Source organism: Hyperolius riggenbachi, chromosome 8, assembly GCF_040937935.1.
Source record: "Hyperolius riggenbachi isolate aHypRig1 chromosome 8, aHypRig1.pri, whole genome shotgun sequence".
Taxonomy (NCBI): Eukaryota; Metazoa; Chordata; class Amphibia; order Anura; family Hyperoliidae; genus Hyperolius; species Hyperolius riggenbachi.
Genome location: NC_090653.1, coordinates 203,725,351 through 203,749,298, shown reverse-complemented (window position 1 = coordinate 203,749,298; position 23,948 = coordinate 203,725,351). Strand labels below are relative to the sequence as shown.

The 23,948-nt window shown below is 42.3% G+C and overlaps 1 protein-coding gene across 3 annotated transcripts in view; it reads right to left on the bottom strand.

Annotated features, from left to right (window-relative positions):
* The window catches only part of TNC (tenascin C), a 200,070-nt gene that overhangs the window by 108,148 nt on the left and 67,974 nt on the right, over nt 1-23,948 (bottom strand). For all 3 annotated transcript variants that reach the window (XM_068248108.1, XM_068248109.1, XM_068248110.1), the window contains exons 3-6: nt 20,719-22,125; nt 11,875-12,138; nt 9,832-9,947; nt 3,749-3,902 (exon numbers count right to left, since the gene is read on the bottom strand). In XM_068248108.1, the coding sequence (XP_068104209.1) occupies nt 3,749-3,902; nt 9,832-9,947; nt 11,875-12,138; nt 20,719-22,125 (1,941 nt within the window). The remainder of the gene's footprint in view (nt 1-3,748; nt 3,903-9,831; nt 9,948-11,874; nt 12,139-20,718; nt 22,126-23,948) is intronic.

Below are 23,948 nucleotides of genomic sequence, written 5' to 3'. Positions count from 1 at the left end.
TTTCATTTCCACTCAGGCCTATAGGTATAACACTACTCTCTTTGTCACAAAGCCCACTGGTCACACATTTCGGCATCTTGAAGCATCCACACACTAATATTCCACAACAGTGATAGAATTCCAAGTTGAATTTGTTTTGAATATTAACATGCTAGAATGTCAAGACTGTAATTATAATGTTTTTATTTCTTTATAATAATAATATTATCCTGTCATGTAGTAATGTACCTCGTATGGGGTAATTTTAATTAGTCCTTCTCAGACTCAGATTCAGTAAGTAAGATTATCTTTGGGGCTGTTCAGCCTAAGTATTTCATAAACATTCTACACATGTGAAGGCAGTTGTATTCTGTTGTATTGCATATAGCAAAATGTATTTGGATAACTCTTCCAATTAATGGGCTTTAGATATTTCAACTACACTCATTGTTTACATATGCGTAAAGAAAAACATACAACTATTTATTCTCATCAGATACACATATGCAACAAAAATGATATACTGAATAGTTCAGCAACTTTTTTGGTCCCAGCATAGCTTTTTATCCAACAATATAATGCATAGCCTCTAGATTGTAAGCTTGCAAGGGTAAGGGCCTCCTCATTACATTTATCAATATCTTAATTGTAGAGTTTTGAATGTCCCATGTATCTATGCCACACTATTTGGGTTGCACTACATACAGTGCTAAAAAAATAATGATAACAATCAAATATCTGCCTACTAACAAGGTTGCAAATGCAAATTATGGTATTCCCCCAGCAACCCAGCAAATCTTTAAATTGTCCCCCATGATCACATCTCTTTTATCCTCTCTCATTGGTGACACCAACTTTCTAGTGGTCCATCTACCAGGGATCATAAATACTGAAGGGGTAAAACTCCCCATGCAGTTCACCAGGCAAACACAAGTAATAGTCATGAACAGTCATATTCAGACATGAACCAATGTTTGGGAACACGTTTTCTTTATGGTCACTCCATCCCTAGTCATATAATAAGTATGGTAATCATGATCCATCCATCCATAACAAGTGTAGGCACAACAACACCTGATCTGGAGGATGGAACCCTGAAAACAGGGACAGAAAGTAGTTGGTGCCCTCCACAGTTCTGCGTTTCTGCCACCGCAGTTACAGGAGCTTCCTCCCTAAAGTTATGCCCCTGCCTGCTAACATTGCATGTATTTTTGTGAAGTAGTAATAATGCTTAGGAGCCATAGCAACCCATCCATGAAACAGTACCCAACATCCCATAATGATGCCCCACATTTCTAAATCAAATGATCTACAAGCATGGATGTATGGGACAAACCAGGGCCGGGCCGAGGCATAGTCTGGAGAGGCTCCAGCCTCAGGGCGCAGTGTAGGAGGGGGCGCACAATTCATTCAGCTGTCATTCCTAATTGTGTATTAAGCAGAAAGAAATAAGAAAAGGGGATACATAGCAGTGACTGCAAGCCAGATAACTAGATATTAAGGTGTTGGGGAGGTTGTGGGCCCTGTGGCCCTCTTAGTCTAATAGCAATCAGTGTGTGATGGCTGGGGTGGAGGGATGGAGGGGCGCACTTTGGTGTCTCAGCCTTGGGTGCTGAAGGACATTGTCCCTGCTCTGGGACAAACTATGAAGTGTGCAGGCATAATCCAATTGCTTTCAGTGCCTTATGATGACTAACTAAAGCAAGCTGACAGTGTATGGATGTTGTCTCCTGAAACTAATATGCTGTCCAATGAAGAGGGGAGGCAGAGGAGAGGATGAATGTTCCCCTTAGTAACTGGGAGCAAAATAGTCAGTTGAAAAAAATCTGCCATGGCAGATAGCAAATTGTCGAAGCTTTGACCAGCATAGAAGATGGGAAAATTCTATACAGACATTAAACTGATTGCTGATATGCCATCAAAAGTTTACCGTTTTCCTTAAAGGAAAGGTCCGAGCAATAAAATGAAATCTACTTACCTGGGGCTTCCTACAGCTCAGGGGTTCCCTTCCATTGTAGATACCAACCTCACCAGGTTGGCATCTTCTGTGCCTGCATGAGCACGTGAGCACCCAACTGCGGTGCTTGTGATCATGCTCTTGAGGCCCAGAGTGTTCTACACAGTAGTTATTCACCTGCACAGAATGCTCCAGGCCATGTGAGTGCAATCATGAGCGATGTCAGCATCTGCAACAAAGCAACTCCGTTCCGTCATCAGTATCCCAACGGTGATTGCCGCTAGGAGATTGTAAGACGGCGAAACCACCATCTATTTACATTGTACAGTGCTGCGATCTACAGCAGAGCTGTACTGGGGACAGCCGTGTGGCATGGCTGTCCCCCTAGGAGGCACAGAAGTGATTGGCTGTCATAGGCTGATGCCTATGACAGCCTATCGCTGTGATTGGCTGCCAGGGGGAGGGAGGGCCGGGTAGAAAAAAAATAGTAATATTTATTAAAAAAATACAAATAAATAAAAAATAAATAAACAAACATGCCAGCACGGATCAGAACCCACCAACAGAAAGCTCTATTGGTAGGCAGAAAAGGGGGGGGGGAATCACTTGTGTGCTGAGTTGTACAGCCCTGCAGCAAGCCCTTAAAGCTGCAGTGGCCTGAGTTGTAAATAATAGGCTAGTCACTAGGGGGGTGTAAGCCTACGGTCCTTAAGTAGTTAATGTGCTGGGGTACCTATATTTATGTGGGCTTAAAATAACTTAAAATTAGGCTCTGATTAAGAATGCAAGACATTTGTGTTACTGATTTTACTTATGTTCTTAAAGAGAACCCGAGGTGGGTTTAAAGAATGTTATCTGCATACAGAGGCTGGATCTGCCTATACAGCTCAGCCTCTGTTGCTATCCCAAACCCCCCTAAGGTCCCCCTGCACTCTGCAATCCCTCATAAATCACAGCCACGCTACTGACAAACAGCTTGTCAGAGCTGGCTGTGTTTATCTCTATAGTGTCAGTCTGCTGCTCTCCCCGCCTCCTGCAGAATTCCGGTCCCCGCCTGCATCCCTTCCCTCCCTGCTGATTGGAGGGAAGGGATGGGGGCAGGGACCGGAGCTATGCAGGAGGCGGGGGAGCAGCTGAGACTGACACTACAGATGTAAACACAGCCTCACAGCACCTGCTGTGATTTATGAGAGATTGCAGAGTGCAGGGGGACCTTAGGGGGGTTTGGGATAGCAACAGAGGCTAGGCTGTATAGGCAGATACAGCCTCTGTATGCAGATAACATTCTTTAAACACACCTCGGGTTCTCTTTAAATCCAAGTTCGTCACGGTTATTGTTTACATTGCAGCATGTGACAGAAGCAACTTATAAAGCTGCTCTCAGTGTTTGCAGATATTATCAGCACTCCAATAGAAATATGCAAATGAGCTTAAAGAGTAATTTATAACTGTGGAAGCATTTAGTGAGAGCTTCGCTGAACATTATTTAAACAGAAACCAGCACAGACTGCAAATAATTTACTATTATTGTAAGTACTTGTCATACTAAGTTTGAGATGCGAGTATATTGCGTTAATGCAACTATACAGTATATGCATATGAAGATGCATTCAGATGCTAGTATCAATTATCTTAGTTAAACACAGTGACAATCAGACGAGGGTTTCATAAATGCCCTATCAGTTCCATTAGTGTCTTGTGGACTGCTGACCCGCCTACAGACAAATGAGTATTTGGCAAAATGTTTTGTAATGATACCACTTTTAACAAGCAAGCAATGCAAATATAAATGTAATGACATGTAATACTTACTTGTAGTGGTGAGCTTGGTTAAAGGTGGACCTTGGGTATTATTTTTCACCACGTGAATTGATACTTCATAGGTCTCTCCTGGGGCAAGACCATGTTGTACGTAAGTAGTAACTGGTCTTTCCAGGCTTGTGCTAATTTCTCCATTCCGTTTTTTCTGGGAAAAAAATAAATAAAAAAAAACAGCAAGAACATATTATTCATTTCACAAAAATGTAGAGAAATATCTATATATCTTAGAGATTAGCATAACTGCAATTTTTGAGAAAATATTTTTTTAATAAAAAGGCCATTTTTGTGAGACAGGGATCTTCATAGTGTGTCTCCTTACCCTGGCTCCTGAAAATAGCACTATTAATACCAATTTTTAGGTCTAGGTTTAGAATGACCAATTTTAGGTCATTCTAAAAGCAAATGATACTGACTTCTACATAAAAACAGTTTGGTTTTTATTATGCACTGCTAAAATGTTTTGTAACAATACTTACTTACAGTGCATTATCATCCCCCTCTACCTGTCAGTTTTCAAGTTTTACCAAAATGATTTCCAACCAACTCTTCTTTTCAGCTTTCTCTTTTAGGTTTCCTAGGTCTCCTTGTTTGTATTTTGTATTGATTACTATGTATTTCAGGTGTTACCCTTTAGAAATGTTAGCACATCTGTTTTTAAATTCTTCCTCAAGAATCACATCTCTATTGTTGGAAGTCTTAATTTATGTCACTAATTTAATACCCTGTACTCATTGCTGTACGTGAAAGCTGGGGTGTTAGCTGAACCTTTAAATGGAGGTCTTGTCTTTTTGGTAACTTCTCTTTCCCCAATAAGGTCTGCTCTGATGGAATGGAAGAGATTGAACCTCATCTGCTGGTGCATGACACCCCATGGTTATTACGAAATGTACATCTTTATAACATTCAAACACGTTTTGGCTACTTGTCAAAAATGGTATTTAGTACACCTGCTGGGCCTAAATGCACACTGTGTTTCTTCTAGAGAGTGTTTGACAATAGGTATTAGCTTGATCTCAGGTTGTCATGCCTATACTTTTCTCTGTATGCTCAGTCAGAAGTGACCTGCATCCATCTATGTTTATTAAACTCTTGATTTTCACAGATTTTTTTTTTTTTAAGACACCTCCGTACTTTTCCAGTTATTCTGCACTTTTTATCCTTGCAAGTGAAGGTGATTATTAACAATTAGACTTCCCTTTTCCTCCCAAATCTCTCATCATTTTCCTACAGCCTTTTATAGTTTCCTTATTGCATGTTGGAGTTTTGTTGGTATTTCAGCACTTTTACATGTGGCCTAGACTTGTCTTTCATACTCCTCTTCTTTTTCCCCTTCCTCTGTACCCTCCACTGCATCCAGTAAATACTCTCTCCACCTCTTCATGTCTGATTCATGCAGGGATTTTGTCTTACTTTTTTTTTATGTTTTGAGATTTCATTTTAGAGGGCGTGCTTGTCTTCCTTCATTGACTTTTGTCTGTTATTTTCCCAGACATTGGACATTGCGTTCAGCATTATTTTTAAACTTTTTTCTTATGTCCTTTATAAATATCACAGCTTTTCAGACTTTAGAAAGTTAAATACATCTTCCACTTGCCCAGGGGAGGACTGGCCCAGGAGGACGGGGGAGGCCCAAATCTTAAGTAATTAGGGCCAGCCGCTGCTATACGCAGCGGCCGCAGACATACCACAGGTGACAGGTTCGCAGTGGGGATCGCAACCTCGCACGATATTTCCCGGCAAGTTGAAGTATCCAATCAGAGAAGGGGCTGAGGCGGCCGGCCGTGGTGTGCCCTTGCGCGTGGCTGCGCCTGCGGTGGATGTGAGCGGCACAAGGACACAAATAGCTTAGGTCCTCTCCCGCCCGGTGGGTTGACCCTGCTTGACTCTGCCCCCGCCTGGAGCCATTGCCGCCCGCAACGTGCTGCTGTGCCTGCAGTGTCATCGGAGTGAGCTGTCTCACTCTTCAGCTTTCTGTGCTGGGGGGGCTGGGGGCCTGGAGCTGTGGCTACGAGTGGCTGGCTGGAGGAGTCGTACACAGTCCTCCCCTGTGCTGCTGTGCCTGAGGTGTCGTCGGAGTGAGCTGTCTCACTCTTCAGCTTTCTGTGCTGGGGGGGCTGGGGGCCTGGAGCTGCAGCTACGAGTGGCTGGCTGGCTGTCCTGGCTCGAGGAGTCGGACACTCTGCGGGCTGGGAGTCGGGGATGCCACCTATAGCTGCTTGCTGCTGTGGAGGAGGAGGAGGTGTAGGACTGAGGAGACAGGAGGATAAAGGAGGTCGGGTCCAGGTTGCCAGAGGAGAAGGTGTTTTTTATAAATTTTGTTTCTGTACTTCTTCTCCCTTCTTGTCACTGAGTTACTCACACTTTGCTGCCTGCCTGCTACTGCTGTCAAATTCAATTCTCTGCCCAGGCCAGTGCCCTCTGAGTTTTTTTTGTGTGATAATCATCCACATTCTGACCCTGGCCTGAGGGGGAACGTTTTTTCTTCTTGTGGTGTGAGTGGCGGCAGGGGAGGGGGGAGGCAGGCAGTTAGGCACTGTTAAACAGGTAGTTGGAGGGGGGGGGTAGGTGTCAGACAAGTAGTTTGTATGGTGGGTGGGCAGGAGTGGGGTTAGGCATCACCAGGTAGGTAGGTTTGTGTGTGTGTGTGTGTGGGGGGGGGGTTGTTTAAAGGAGTTATCAGGCATTTTTAATGAAATAAGTGCTACTTACCTGGGGCTTCCTCCAGCCCCACGCTCCCAGCATGTCCCTCACCGCAGCTCTGCAGTCAGACATTCACTGCTGCTGCCTCCCAGTCCCAGGCGATGGCACCAGTCCGACCTGGATGTCGGCCTGTACTGCGCCTGTGCGAGCAGCACTGTCATTCACCGCCACGTGGACCAGAGTGTTCTGCGTCTGCACAGTACGCTCTGGTCCATGTGGCGGTGATTGACAGCGCCGCTCGCACAGGCGCAGTCGGCCTGACGTCATCGCCGGGGGCTGGGAGGCAGCGGCAGCGAACAGCTGACTGCAGAGCTGCGGCAAGGGACATGCTGGGAGCTTGGGGCTGGACGAGCCCTGGGTAAGTAGCACTTATATTCATAAAAAAAAAAAAAAAAGCCTGATAACTCCCTTAAGGTTAGGCATCAGACACAGACAGGTACATTGTGCAGAGAAATGGGGTTAGGCATCAGGTACATAGTGTGTGTGTGTGCGTGTGTGTGTGTGTGTGTGTGTGTGTGTGTGTCTGAGGCTGTTAGTCATCACAATTTGAAGATTTGCACACAAGAAAGATATGGCTTTGGGCTGAGGATGCCGTGAAATGGGCCTCTAGTTTGTGTTGTCCCCCCAGGCCAAAAGGTCCCAGTCCTCCCCTGCACTTGCCCTTTTTCTTCTTGACTTTCTCCCTAGTCTCATCACCTCAACTGGCAGTCCTTATTATCTTATATCCTCCTAGAATTTTCCCATAGTCTTCTTCCAAGGCTATGAGCACACGCCCTTTAAATGCTTCCTAATTGCTTTCTTAATCCAATGTCTCATCAAAGGAAGCACCTGAAGTCGGTTTTCTCATAGCATTAGCCAGAAGATAGGAAGTTTAAAATCTGTAATAGCTTTTGGCTCATTACTTCTTATGATTTTGATATTCTTAAGTATTTCCCCATTATTAAATAACAGTTTGTTTAGATCATCTTCTTTTGACATGAGACTCAATAAGGCCCCTCTTTGTTCTTTTGTCAGTAATGATACAGTCTATGATTGACTTTTCTTTCCTTACTAGTTCTTCCCTTGTGTATCTATGCACTGACTTGTGTGGGAATTGTGTATTCTGAATGACCAAATTATTTGCCAGACACTATTCCATTGTTGTTTCTCCATTGTCATTTCTCTCTGTATTCTCTCCAAACTTTTCCGTAGCATCTTTGTTTCTCTTTGTCTGACGTCCTACGCTTCCATTAAAATCCCACAAGATCATGACATAATCCTATACTTCAGCAATTTTTATTTAGCATCCACATTATTTATATTTTTGAGTCCATGTACTGTTATTAGCAATTGTGGTTTGATGTATTCTTCCAATGCTGCTGGCAAGGTCATAATTATTTTACTAACTTATTTGCATTCTCTAATACAATATTTACATTTGGTTGTCATTAACAACTGTTAATTCTTGCTATCTTTTGACACTTCACTCCAAACATCTTTGACCCTTCTAATGTGTTTCCGAGACTTCATGAATTTCAAGTTTTATTCTTTGAAATCCTATCTCTTTTTCCCATAACACTCCAAATAATCCATGTCCCAAATATTAATATCTTTTTTTTTCATACCAGGACATATCTAGTGAAATCTTTTTTTTTTTTTTCTTGTTTACTATTTTTAATAATCAAGTAAGTTCAGGAATATTAATATGGGGTTATACCTTCTATGCATCCAAGCCTGCTCAGGCTTTTTATTCAGCAGGTTATCTCCAAATAGTTGTTCAGATAGGATTTTTTTCCTAAGCCAGAAAGCTCAGTTAAGGCACATCTAATTTCTCCTCCTTCTCTCTCAGCTGTCATCTTAGAAAGAATTCTTTAAAGACACCAGAATTATGTTCTGGTTTTCTTCTAGAGCCCTTGGTCTGATTAGCTAGTGATAACTCTTGTTAGTTAGAGTATTTGGTCACAGCCCATTTAGAGCCTTAGCCTTGATGGACTAACTCTAACCTAGACCTTGACTTTGCGGTCCTGAAATATGATCACTAATTCTGCTTTTGCCATAAATTATTTTTTGCTTAAACACCTCACACTGCAGCACTATACACAATGGTGTGATAACTATGAAGTGATAAAAAAGTGGATTGCAAGCCTGAATGACAGTTGGAAAATTCTCACTTCCCTAAAATATAAACATACTTTATGTCTTCATCAGAAAAACTATAAAACAGGAATCAAGGAGAACAAAAATCATTATTTCTATAACAGGAAGTTGCAAATGTAGCTAACCAGCCTAATTGTACTGCACAGTTGACAATCTCTACAATCTATATTGCCAAGATCCAGTATCTTGTCATCAAAGACTGCACATAAGACCTCTGCTCACTTCCTCTTATACAGAGTCTAAAGTATCTAAATGTGAAGTAGAGATAAATAAAGAATACAATAGCCTAACACTATGGTCTGGCTTCAAGGAAAATGGTGTAGAAGATATCTCAAACATCCCACTAAATTTCCCCCAGACTACTTCTGTCATTGCCCCTGGCGCAACGTAATTCAGGTTGAATGCCCTGTCCTATTTATATTTGCATTTTAGACAACTGTTAACCGCTGGGCTATAGTAATGCCCTCTGCAGAAGCATTCCACATAAAGGCCTGCACCACTTGCAATCAGTACATCATGTCACAACCAGGCCATTTAACTAACACCAACATTTTCATATACTGGACTGGTTAAGTGCTACAATGAAGAACACTCTCCAAGACAGCCATAATAACATTTAAATTATTGGACAATTTAGGCCTTGGCTGTCTGAAGGATCTCTGGCAGCTGCACCACACTGCCACAACCTCAGATTAACAAAATCTAACTCATAATTTGGCCATTTCCACCTAAAAACATTTCCAACCAGAGCCTTGTGTCATGCTGCTCCTAACCTTTAGAACGTCTTACCAGATTCAACCAGGGTAGCTTCATCCCTTTAAGTGTTTGAGTTCACTGTGAAAGGGCACTTATGTATTATGGTAGTTTTAATCTCTGTAACATGATTCACCCTGTAACTGTTACTAATAGCTGAACTGAAGACATGCTTTGCACTTTGAGTTCTATGGGAAAAAGAGCTTTACAAATGTTGTTACCTTTTAGGCAGTAGTTATAAGATACCAATCATGGAAGATGGAACTTAGTGCCAATTGCTGGATTCAGATTAGCCTCAGTTTATCAAAACAAGGCTTATGAGGCATCTGTTACATCTGTTACAATGTATATTTTACCAGTTTGGAAAACATGAAAAAACAACAACATGTTTTTCTGTAGGTGTGATGATTTTGGAAAAAAAAACTGGTATGTGTGTATGTTTTCATGATTTTTAATCGAATGGTTTATGCATTAACTTCACTCACAGTGTTCTGGAAGATAAGTTTCCATGTGTCGAAAGAGATATCTAGCGGCTCCCACTCAACCTCGACAAAGGTCTCCTTTACAGTTTTAAACCTTAGATCATCTGTGGTTGGCAAATCTGTAAAAAGAAATATAATACAATAAAAAAAATGATTTAGTTGTGCTAAAACCATAATAGTTAAAGTAACACGATAACTCTCATTAGCAGCCTAATACATGTCCCAGAGTTAGAAAAAGGGTAGTAGTTCATGTATTTTATCTCCATCTGCTCTCAGAAGTTGTATTCTGCAAGGAAAACTTTTATGGCTGTAATTAGCTTATTAGTGATGCTTACTATATTCCCAACAAGGTACCAACAGGACAGAAGCTGTCACTTCCATGCATTAAAATTAACTCCTTCAGGCACCACAATAAAACAAGTAAAACAGCCTGGTTATTAGTATGTTTTGCACTGTACATACACATGTTTATCTCATCATGTCACATGTCACCTCAGGTTCACTTTAAGGTGCCCACTAATGATACACTCTTGATTGTATAATCTTACCAAATTAATGTAGTAGAAGGATAAACTGAGTTCCTAATCATGTTCAGTTAATTGAATTTACCACAGATGGATCCTCCACATTTACCACAGATGGATCTGTAGAAGCATCTTAACCACTTTATCCACAAGTCAGTAGATATACGTCCTCTGTGACTTCATCTAAGCCTCAAGTCAGTACATCTACTGACTGCTGTGCAGGATTGGGCTTGCTCCTGTGCACATTTCTGGCACTATCTGATGCAGCACTAATTGGTGAACGGGAATATATGTTTCCTGAGCTAATGAGATTGATTTTTACTATTAAAAATACTTTTATTTTCTCATTTCATAGTGAAAAATACACTCTGTAGCATTATTTCATAATCAAATATCTTTACCATAAATTGTGACCGGAACATAATCTAAGTTTTGTGATAAGCAGTAAGTATAGCCAAACAAAATTTGTGTTTTTTATCTACAGTAGCACTTTTTATTTTTAAACTGGAATTGGTAAAACTGAAAAATAAAAGTTTTTTTCTATTTTTTTTTGTTTATTTTCCCATTAAAATTAATAGAAAACAAAATTGTTTGAGGGAAAAAATGGCATACAATGAAAGCTTAGTTTGTCTTGAAAAAACAATATACATTTCATTTTTGTGTCCTAGGGATAAAGTTATTTCTGATTAAATAATAACATAGCTAAACTGTCAAAACTGCTCTGGTCAATAAGTGGGAAAAAAGGTCTGGATGCAAAGTGGTTAAACATTAATCATTAAGATAAACTACTGCAAGATCTCAAGTGGTATTTTAAAAAGAAGTGCAAAACTCACTAAAAACCTGTGTTCACTTTGACATTATAAAGAGTATTCCTTGATAAGGGAAAATACATGTAAATAAGTTTATCATGGGGCTGAAATAAAACATATTAACAAAGTAAGTAAATATTCTCAATGCACTGCATAGATACACTAACACTTTCAACCTCCCTAGAATTAGCCCATTTGTTCCTAATTGATTCTTTATTGATGGTGTTCTCTCTATAAATAAGTCCTATAAAAAGCACAGGCACTTCAACATACACCATTCCTGCAGGTACACTATACTTGGTTCCTGAACCAACTGCAACACACCATTCCTGCAGGTACACTATACTTGGTTCCTGAACCATCCACAACCTTTCAGATTAAAATCACCGGAGCTTAACCAATTATCTGTGAAGGGTTTGATTAGAAGTCAGATGTTGTAATCAGGAAGAGAGTGGGAAATTCAAAAGAAGATTCTATTGCATATACAGAAGTGAGACATGTAGAAGGCTATGTAATATTTAGTTTACTTTATCAATTTTTTACAAATTTGGCAGTTGAACTTCAACTCTTCTGGATGCCCATTACACAATAAAAACACAGCACCCAAAGGTATTATTCTGAAGGCGAAATTAGATCCCTATAGTTTTAACAGTAAAAAACATGGCAATGGACACAAGATACTCATTGCCAGATATCAGCATGTGCATACTTACGTGTTGCAACTCTAGCACTAACAGGGATACTCTTCTGGTCTCTGAGGATAGCATAAACACGCACAAAATATTCCACACCCGGCTCAAGCTCCTTAAGAGTGGCTGTAGTTTTGTCTCCGGGTACTCTGAAGTCCAGCTCTAGACCTCCAGGACTTGTGGGAACGTATGAGACCAGGTATTGTGTGACTTTGATTTTGTTGGCCCATTCAAGGTTCATCGTGCTTGTAGTTACGTCTGTCACAGCTAAATCTTCTGGTGGTGATACTGTTGGGTAAACCAAAGGTCATGAGTCACAAGGTCTCTCATGATGTCAAATCTTTTCAATTTCATTTTATAGCAAATAAGAGTTTGCTATAAAGTGTAAGGCTTAAATCAGGATATCTTGTATTGTAAAAGCTTATATGGATACATTAAAGAACTCTTGCGTTACTGAAAGGGTTCATGGGTTGAGTTTAATTTTCTCCTGGGAGCCTTATCAACCTCTGAACCACTTAGCTTTCTGAGCTGATAGGAGTGTCATTTTATAGCTAAATTTTTTTTTGGTTATGCCGAGCACCCTTTTATAGCCAGAAAAAATCTCGGCTATACCCAGCACTCTTTTACAGCCAAAACAAATCTTGGCTATGCCCATCACCCTTTTTTCTTGGTACCCTTTTCAAATGAATGCCTTTTGGCTGTTGCATAAGCATGTTCAGAAAAAAGGATAAGGCTTGTTTTTTTAACAGGGAGCTTCTGTGTGCTACAAAGTTTGCTTTTAGATTGAACTGGATATTATATTACTATGCAAGCTGACAGACTAGATGAATGTGACAGTGGGGATATTGCTATTTTCTCACAGGTGGCATTACTTTGGGACAAGGGCAGCAGTATAACTATTTAGCTAGTGGGGAGTAGTTTTTAATTGAGTATTATGCCAGAGTGTAGTACTGCTTTACGAGAAGCAATAAACTATTTCTAATTAAAAATATTTTCAAATGTATTACTTCTATGAGTTTTATAGCAGAAAAAACATTACTTTATTGGACACAAAATACACAAATTTATATTGTACAAAATGTGTAGAAAAAGAAGCCTATAAAATCATTAGAGGTAGCACAATACAAGTAACCTTGAGAGGAGGGAGTGTAGTGTTAATCTCTATTTCGTGAATGCTAACGTGCAAAAAATGCTCACGTTCTCTTCCAAGTCCTGTTTGAGCTTGCTGACTGCATTCTGGCCTACACATCAGTAGATTTCCCATAAGCTTGTATGAGGTAATATTTTGTCTGACACATAAAAGTAGCCAAGAAGCAGCAGTATGACCTGGAGGAGGAAGTGCTCAGTTCAAGACTTTTAAATGAATCACTAGAACAGATGCACAGAGGTGTCATATTAAGAATCCTGACTCCAATCATCTTACATCTTTACAAATTATTCCTCCTGTGCTATACATTTTTAGATATTTGAAGGCCATAAATCTTAATTTGGAGGCTGTGTGCCATCCACTGTTATGCAAATCCTTGTAGCAGAAAGCTTTGAATGAGTACGATTCTATTTATTGGTTAGCTGTAAATATTTAAAGAGAAAGCTTTCAAAGCTATTCAAAAGCTTGCTCTTTTAAAGAGAACCCGAGGTGAGGATCGTAGAGAGAAATCTATACACAGAGGCTGGGTCTGGCTATAGTGCCCAGCCTCTGTTGCTAGGTGAATCCCTGCTAAGTCCCCCCTGCGCTCCGCTCTCCCCCATAAATTACAGCCGCGCTGGCGACACGCAGCGTGTCGCAGTGGGCTGTATTTACCTCACTAGTGTCACTCACGGCGCTCCCACGTCTCCTGCAGAGCGCCGGTCCCCGCCCACGTCCCTTCCCTCGCCGCTGATTGGAGGGAAGGGATGCGGGCTGGGACCGGTGCTCTGCAGGAGGCGGGGGAAGCGGCATGAGTGACATTAGTAAGGTAAACAGCGCTGCTGTAATTTATGGGGGAGAGCGGAGCGCAGGGGGCACTTCAGGGGGATTCAACTAGCAACAGAGGCTGGGCACTATAGCCAGACCCAGCCTCTGTGTATAGATTTATTTGTACGACCCCCACCTCGGGTTCTCTTTAAAGGGACTCTGAAGGGAAAATAAATATATGATATAATGATTTCTATGTGTAGTACAGCTAAGAAATAGAACATTAGTAGCAAAGAATAAAGTGTCTCATATTGTTTCCAGTACAGGAAGAGTTGAGAAACTTCAGTTGTTATCTATGCAAAAGAGCTTCTCTGAGCTGCAATGTTATCAAAAATAAAAGCTATATAGCTAAAAATAAAAATATGAGACTCTTTTCATTGCTACTAATGTTCTATTAATTATCTTTACTACACATCCAATACATTATTTAATTAGTTTATTTTCTTCAGTGTCACTTTAATTGATTGAGTTAGCTAATAAGTGGTATTGTCTTCTATTCTAAAATATGTATTTTAACCAATGGCTGACACACTACGATACTCTACTACTGGGAATCTCTATGGAAATCTTCTGGATTGCTACACAGAGTTCCAGTGACTGGAAGCTGGGATAATGCTAACTTTTGTAAAACACATTTATAAATAAATCAAGCATTTTAAAAAGTCTCCAAATGCATTTGTTTGTTTTATTGTTTTGAGGTCTTATTGTGCTGCCAGCTGAAGACTACTGGTGATAACATTCCCTGCCACTTCATTAAGTCAAGTTCCTTTGCATCTGCTTGACAGATGTAAGTCCCCAGGAGGAATAACATGCAAGACGCTAGAAAAAGAATCTAAGCATACCCAAAAGATGAGAGCTCCTTAACCTCATACACATTATACATAGACAATCTTTAGTTAAGTTATTCAGTGCAGTCTCAGCTAAGAATCTGTCCCCCAATGTTAGAGATCTAACTACCATATTTTCTGCCGTATAAGACGCTCCAGAATATACACCGCACCTAGGTTTAGAGGGCAAGAAAACCCGGGAAAAAGGAAATGTAAATGAAACCTGGTGCGTCCATATTTCAGGAGTGTATTGTACATGTACTCCACCAAATGGTATCCTCCTGTATCCCCATGTCTCCTTATGTCTCCCCATGTGTCCTCCTGTATCCTCATGTGTCCTCCTGTCTCCCCATGCGTCCTCCTGTCTCCCCCATGCCTCCTCCAGTCTCCCCCATGCCTCCTCCAGTCTCCCCCATGCCTCCTCCTGTCTCCTCCATGCCTCCTGCAGTGTCCACATGCCTCCTCCAGTCTCTCTCATGCCTCCTCCAGTCTCCCACGTGCCTCCTCCTGTCTCCCTCATGCCTAGTCTAGTCTCCCCCATGCCTTCTTCAGTCTCCCCCATGCCTCCTCTAGTCTCCCTCATGCCTCCTCCTGTCTCCTCCATGCCTCCTGCAGTGTCCACATGCCTCCTCCAGTCTCCCTCATGCCTCCAACAGTCTCCCCCATGCCTCCTCCTGTCTGCCCCATGCCTGTGCCTGGTTCCCCCATGTCTCCTCCTGTGTCGCCTCCTGCTGGGCTTCTAATGATGTGCCATCAATTACACATCATTTGAAGCGGGCACTAGAGGAAGCCAAACGGAGAAGATGGATGGATGCAATCTCCACGGGCATGGGGGATGAGGTAAGCCTGCTCGTATGGGGGAGGGGGTGGAAATACAAGGGGAGGGAGGAGAGGCATGCAGGGGGGAGCCAGACACAGCGGGGACCCAGGCAGGGAATCCCTGACCCCAATGGCAGCAGGTCACGGTTTGTAATTCGGTGATGCCCTGCCTTTGCAATATAAGACACAGGGACTTTTTCTCCCCATTTTTGGGGGGAGAAAAAGTGCATGGTATACGGCAGCAAATATGGTAAATCACTAAACAATAACTGATGAATGAGTGAACTCCACCTGCCAAAAGCAATTCACTAATGTGCTGCCATGTCATCTCTCCTCCCCTCTTCATTCAACGGTACACACTGCTACAGCCAAGCAACGGTACACACTGCTACAGCCAAGCAGCATATCTTTAGCAAGTGTGCTCCCGCCCTAATGATCCAAACAGTTATTATGTGTGTGTATGCACCTTTACAGCTAAGCAGATTATTTCGGTGCAAGGCACTGAGTGCCGTGCGCCAAAGTTTGGCGCCGTCATAGCAGCAATGCTATGATGCGCACCCCACGCAGCGGTAATTCGGGGCTCTGGTGGCTGCCAGGCCCTGAATTATATCTCCCTCCGGGTACTTGCGACAACTCGGAGGGGGAATAGTATTTAACTTTGCCTCAGAGTTTGGCGGCAGAAGGAAGAGCCGTCATTCGGCTCTTCTCATGCCAAACTGAGCGGCGCCCAGACAATATGTACTCCCTTTACAGTCCAGAAAATAATAAAGGCTAAAGCAGAATGAAACAGCAACTTGCAAATTGGCTTATAGAATTGTAAAATTAGCAGTGCCATAAACCAAACGTTCTGGATGGATGCCTGAATTTTCAGGGTTGTTAAAGATGTATTTGTGCAGTATATTTTGTCACACACTTGCATAGTTTGTCACTAAGTTGCAAGGTGGGATTCGGTTTGATTCAGATTGATAACTGTTACAACCTCAGCTTAAAACTTGGTTTCAAATTGGATTGCTGCCTGTCTTGATCTCTTTGTTCATTCCTGATTTTCCATCTGGCAGTTTGATCTCTAATGTATGACCTCTGGCTGGTTCTTGACTTCGACTTTGCTTGATACCTGACCTCTGGTACTGACTTCCGTCCTGGTTTCTGGACCCTGCCTCTCATTTACTTTCAGATACTTCATTGGTTTCCCTGTCCTCAGATTCTATATCTTGCTAAAGTCCTGGGGGCACCCGAAGTCCAGTAGACGTGTTCAGTCTCCCATTAAAACAGAGGCTTGACTTTAGGTAAAGAGCATGGTGGAGATTGACATATAGGATCTGAAGGGAATCCAGTAATTGCCTGGAAGCATTACAGCATTTTTTTCTTCTGGGAGATTTAACTGGTTGGTTACATATCTGTTGGTTACATATCTGTTACATAACATAACCAGTTACAGTATGTAACTGGATAATGCTACCATGCATATCGTAATGAAGAATATTACTAACTGAACCTGCTAGAATCCCACCATTGACATTATTTTTTGCAAAGATCAAGTATACAAAGTTACCCAGTTTTAATGTTTAAAAAAATAAACAACGGGAATGTCTGTCCTTTAATTATCACGCTGATACGTGAAGAGATCTGACTTAACAAGTGCAAATCACAGTACTAGTGAGAAAAGCGTAGTCTGAGACAGGCCGAGGTCATACACATGAGCATATGACTGAAGTACAGAAGGGCTAGGCAAAATCTAAGTCAAATAACAGGCAGAGTCACACACATAAGTCAGATGTCAGTCTTATTGGAAGGATCAAACAGTAGCGAAGTCAGGGACAAGCCGAGTCATACACAGAAATCAGATGGCAGTAGTACAAAGGGGCTAGGCAGATACAACGTCAATAGGCAGGCAAAGGTCGGTACACAGATATCAGATGGCAGAAGTACAAAGGAGCTAGGCAGATATGTGGTCAAAAAGGCAGGCAAAGGTCGGTACACAGGCCAATATACAATATTACAAACAATACAATACTGACCACCTAGAGTACATATATATCGTGCTGATGCGCAATATATGAAATATAGCTCTCAAACTCTCACTAGTTAAGGGCCAAGAACCAGCGAACTGATTAGTATCAAGGCCAGTGAGCAAGTGAATGCTCTGGCCTTAAGTATCCAAAACGCAGAGTGTAAGCCCACCCCCGGGAATTGACAGCACCTCCTACCAGAAGGTGTCAGCTGATTACCTCACAGCTGACATCACGTCAGATACGTCTCCTCATCCTGTAAAGGCTGCTCTGCCCTGCGCGCATCCGTCTAATGGTGGCCATACATGGTACAATTTTTCATTTTTTTCGATTAGATAACTTAGTTCAATTATTCTGTTAGATCGAATATAAAGATTTATCCAGTATGTCCAATCAGATTTTTCTCGAAAAAATGGGATAATCGTTCGAATTTCTTTATCGAAAAAAAAAATATTTTTAACTTTTGTTTGATTTGATCATTTAGATCAAATAAACGGGAAAATTAAATGTTTCTATTGTATCATGTATGGGCACCATTAGTGCACTGCGCAGGCAGGCGCGCTGATTCATCGCCACAGGGGTGCCAGGGATGCCACTGGAGGCCGACAGACCACGCGAGTGAGTACCGCTGGAGACGCCACGGGAGACGCCGCGGGACTCACTGCAGAAAGGTAAGCTCGTTACATTAATTCACCTTTTTTTAATTACATGAGTGCTACAATTCTATAGGATATAGAGAATATTTTCCCTCCATTTGCACAACACAAGGAAAATACACCACAATATCATAGAATGTCTAATATGTAAACTGGTGAAGCTTCTGCAGTGGAAATTCCAGGTGTGTGAGGTTAAGATCAAAGATTTTGTCATCAGTGCTTCATGTGAAATGAGCCAAAAGAATACAGTAATACGATCCACTTCACAAACACAGACAGCTTAATGTGAAATTTCTGCTTTTTCAATTTAGCATGTGGCATACATAAGGTGAGATTTATCATCATGCAAATACAGATTTCAATATCAATAATAATAATTTCTGTTGTTGCTTCTTTAATAACCATCAATACTTCTTATGGTGAGCTGAAAATGAAACCTCCTGCTTGCAGATATCTAAAGCTGCAGCAATGTACTTGCCCACTACAGAGGTCTTAAAGAGGAACTCCAGCCTAAACAAACATACTGTCATTAAGTTACATTAGTTATGTTAATTAAAATACATAGGTATTATAATCTCTTACCCACCCTGTTTTAAAAGAACAGGCAAATGTTTGATTTCATGATGGCAGCCATCTTTTTGGTTGAAAGGAGGTGCCAGGGAACATGAGACACAGTTCCAACTGTCCTGTGTCCTGAGCACCTCTCCCGGTTGCTAGGCAACGTGAATAACAAGATAGGAAATCCCATCATACTCTGAACAGCATCAGGGAAAAAAAGCCCGGGGTGGAGCTTTGCTAAAAATGCAGCTAAAAATGATGCTTTGGTAAGAAAAACAAAGTTCTGATGCTGTGAAACTGTTAAAGAAACACCAAGCCTTTTCAGTTCTGCTGAGTAGATTTTTAGTCCGGAGGTTCACTTTAAAGAGAAACTGTAACCAAGGATTGAACTTTATCCCAATCAGTAGCTGATACCCCCTTTCCCATGAGAAATCTTTATCTTTTCTTGAACAGATCATCAGTGGAGGTCTGTATGGCTGATATTGTGGTAAAACCCCTCCCACAGTGTGATGTCCGCACCTAGGTCCTGACAGTTTGCTGTCTGTGAGCATTGTTGCATTGTGGGAAATAACAGCTGTTTCCAACATCCTATCAGAGTGTGTGCTGCAGGCAGCTGCTATGCGTCTGTGTGTGCTGTGCAGTGTGCACAGACCAGGCCAGCTTCTGCCTGCTGGCCAGCTATTAGCCTTAGGTATAGGTTAGGGATTACGGGATAGGATTACTGTGTTATTGTGTAGTTAGTACTGTAGTACTGCAGTCAGTGCTAGTAGTTGTTAGAGTAGTAGTACTACTGTGTTAGCTTTCTACCGAACTGCTGTGCTGTGAGCAGTGGCAGTGTGACAGTTAGTGTGCACTAGTGTCTTCTCCTCTGCTGTCTGACTGTCACTCGGCACTTGGCACGTGTCATGTGGCACTTGCCACGTGTCACGTTGCACTTGCCAAGTGCCACGTGGCACACGTGACATGTGGCAAGTGCCATGTGACACGTGGCAAGCGCCACATGACACGTGGCAAGCGCCACATGACATGTGGCAAGCGCCACGTGACACTTGGCAAGTGACACGTGACACTTGGCAAGTGCCATGTCCGGCATGCTCTTGGCACACGTTACACCTGCTGCTGCTGCATTGCCCTGCTCCTGCTGCCTGTGCAGGCCAGGGTGCCACAGGCCACTGATACCACCTATATTTAACCCAAAACACAATTGCTGCGTAATTTTTTGGAGGTGTCTTGGCTGAAAACTGTCATGTCCCAGTTGTGCGGTTGGACTTTGGACACAATGTGGGCTGCTCGACCGCTGTCTGGAACCTAGGCCTAATGTTAATTGACAGCCATTTTTTTTTGGGGGGGGGGATTTTAAGTCCCCACATCATCAATTAGTGTTCTCCTTTAAAAAAATAATGATGCTACATTCCTTATTTACCCTAAAAAAATGTTTTTAAAGCAATTTAAAGGGCACTTCCACATATTCGCGTTCATGCGGATATCCGAACGCATTATCCGGGCTATCCAGGTGGATTCGGATATCCGGATAGAAAAAAACGGAAGTCAGGAATCAGGAATCCTGTACAACAGTACAATTCATTTAATCTCATTACTTCCACCTTCCAGCTTGAAAGGAGAAATGATGAGAGTTAAATAAAATGTAGCTGTCCAGGTGTTCCGTGCTGCAATGGTGCAAAATGCATTTGTTTGGGTTCTGAACCATGCATTGCTGAATTCCAACACACTCACTACCATAGACTCAAAAATAAAGCTCAAACTGAACTTTCATTATTTCATTCGGATCAACCAGAACATGTATGGTCAACAACATACCAATCATGTTGGCATTTAACGTTGACAATTTACGCGTTTCGCGGGTCCAAGCCCGCTTCCTCAGGCAACATAAAACAAGGAACAACTCAGCATGTCAGCTAAAGCGTTTAGCGCCTCTGTGATATATATATATATATATATATATATATCAGTTAATAAGTGGAGGTTATCCCACTTTACATTTGTATGCATAAAGTGCATTGTGATATTCCTAAGTCAAGACTTACCTTCATCGCAGAACTCTCCAACAAAGCCTTCATCACAGACGCATTGTCCATTTACGCAACGACCTTGGTTGTGGCAGTTGTTAAAGCAGGTGAGTTCACCACAGTTATCGCCTGTGAATCCTACGTTACACACGCACTGTCCATCAATGCACACTCCTCTGTCGTTACAATCATCAGGGCATCGTAGTTCACCACAGTCTTCACCCATGAATAAGTTGTCGCATATGCACTTTCCATTAACACAGCGGCCTCTGTGGTTGCAGTCATTGGGGCATCTCAGTTCAGAGCAATCTTCTCCCATGAATCCTTCATCACACACACATTGCCCATTGACACAGCGTCCTTTGTTGTTACAGTCATTAGGACATCTTAATTCACTGCAATCAAGACCCATGAATCCTTCATCACACACACACTCTCCATTTACACAGCGGCCCTTATTGTCACAGTCATTGGGGCACCTCAGCTCACTGCAGTCCAAACCCATAAATCCTTCATCACAGACACACTGACCATTAACACAGCGACCCTTGTTGTCACAATCATTGGGGCATCTTAGCTCACTACAATCCAGACCCATGAATCCTTCATCACACACACACTGTCCATTAACACATCGCCCTCTGTCATTACAGTCATTTGGACATCTCAGCTCACCACAGTCCACTCCAATATACTCTTCCTTGCATACGCATACTCCATTAACACATCGTCCCCGATCATTGCAGTCATTTGGACATCTTAATTCACTGCAGTCATCTCCTGTGAAGCCTTCATTGCACACACACACTCCATTCACACATACTCCATTATCTTTGCAGTTGTTTGGACAAGCAAGTTCACCACAGTCCTCTCCAGTAAAACCCTCCTCACAGAAGCATACACCATTTACACAGCGGCCACGGTCAAAGCAGTCATTAGGACAAATTAGTTCGCTGCAGTCCTCTCCTGTGTAGGGTTCATCACAGACACATTCATTGTCTACACAACGCCCACGGTTGTTGCAGTTGTTTGGACATTTTGGCTCACTGCAGTCTTCCCCAGTATAATTTTCATCACACACACACCGACCATTTACACACTTGCCATGCTCACCGCAAGGCACAGGACAGACTTCCTCATCGCAGTCTTCTCCTCCATAGCCATCAAAGCAAACACAGACACCATTGACACATTTTCCTTGGTCATTACAATCATTTGGACAGGTCAGTTCACTACAGTCATCTCCAGTGTAACCTGGATTGCAGACACATTTTCCATCCACACATATTCCCCTGTCGTTGCAGTTGTCTGGACATTCTGCTTCTGAGCAATTGGGTCCTTTCCATCCAGGTTCACAAATGCAGCCACAGGTATCAGTGCTGTAATTTCCGCGACCGTTACAGTATGGCATGGTATCCAGTAAACCTGGAAAGGTGACAGAAAAGTTGTTATAATGTCATTCATTTCTTCAAGAAAGATTCACACATTTTTTTTCAGGTTACAATTCAAGTTTAATTCTTTCCAAAATAGTTTTAGTTTTTAGTTTTCATTTTTGAGAGTATTTGTAAAGGTTAGAGTCTCTGTAAGATTTCAATGGCTATCTATGTCTCTCTTGGTCTTGGAAAGATTCTGCTCATATCCATTTGTTAAAGATGGAACAGATAAGTTAATACTGTGAAAGCCCCAATCCTTCCAAAACATATTTTTTGGATAGCATAACAAGTGAAAGAACTCTGTCAAGGTATTCTTCTATTTATGGTCCCACTGGAGGACATTCCCTTCACTAGGTGTTCTGGTTGTGCTTCAACATTAGGATAGGAATTGACTACAAAAAAGGCAGAAGCTACAACTAGGGATGAGCGTAATGACCTAATTACGAATTTCCGAAATTTCGCGAAATTACTACAATTACGATTTTAGCAGTAATCGAAATTTCGTAATTTTCGCAAATTACGCAAATTTTCGTAATTACGATTACGAAATTTAGTATTTTAAAGTTTGCAAAGGTTTCTATCCCTCTAGATGCCTTCGTAATCGAAATTTCACTCCGTAATGACGAATTTCGTGTCTCCAACCGAAATTTTACTGTTTCAGGTTTGTAAGGGTTTCTATCCCTCTAGATGCCTAAAATGAATAGCACAGCCAGCCAGCCAGCCAGCCAGCCAGCCAGCCAGCCAGCCCTCCTCCTCCTCCTCCTCCTCCTCCTCCTCCTCCTCCTCCTCCTCCTCCTCCTCCTCCTCCTCCTCCTCCTCCTCCTCCTCCTCCTCCTCTCTCCTCCTCCTCCTCCTCCTCCTCCTCCTCTCCTCCTCCTCCTCCTCTCTCTCTCTCTCCTCTCTCTCTCTCTCTCTCTCTCTCTCTCTCTCTCTCTCTCTCTCTCTCTCTCTCTCTCTCTCTCTCTCTCTCTCTCTCTCTCTCTCTCTCTCTCTCTCTCTCTCTCTCTCTCTCTCTCTCTCTCTCTCTCTCTCTCTCTCTCTCCAGAGATTTGTAGTATTTCAAAACCATACTCACATTCATGACATGTCCAGGGATCAAACCCAGGCCAACCACATGGAAGACAGCTATGCTCACCACCATACCACCAAACACACACTAAATAGACTGCTAACCTAAATCTTACTTGTAGACAGTCATATGAGACACATGCTGGGTGCAGGGCTTTGTGATTGGACCATGCGATAGAGTGAGGTGCAAAAATGAAATCATGCCTAGCAGAGGATGGTTTCACAGTGCTAAATGCTAGGCTGGCTGTGGTGCAATTGGTTAGTGTGTCTGGCTGGTAACAGCAAGGTTACAGGTTCAATTCCATCCAGGCATGTCTTTTCCTTTTGCGTTCAACAGTTGTCCAAACAGAGCCAACAGAGCCCCAGATAGCCATGTAGAGTTAGGTCACAGCTAGCCTGGCTGTGGTGCAATTGGTTAGTGCGTCTGGCTAGTAACAGCAAGGTTACAGGTTCGATTCCATCCAGGCATGTCTTTTCCTTTTTGCGTTCAACAGTTGTCCAAACAGAGTCAACAGAGCCCCAGATAGCCATGTAGAGTTAGGTCACTGCTAGCCTGGCTGTGGTGCAATTGGTTAGTGCGTCTGGCTGGTACAGCAAGGTTACAGGTTCGATTCCATCCAGGCATGTCTTTTCCTTTTGCGTTCAACAGTTGTCAAACAGAGCCAACAGAGCCCCAGATAGCCATGTAGAGTTAGGTCACAGCTAGCCTGGCTGTGGTGCAATTGGTTAGTGCGTCTGGCTGGTAAC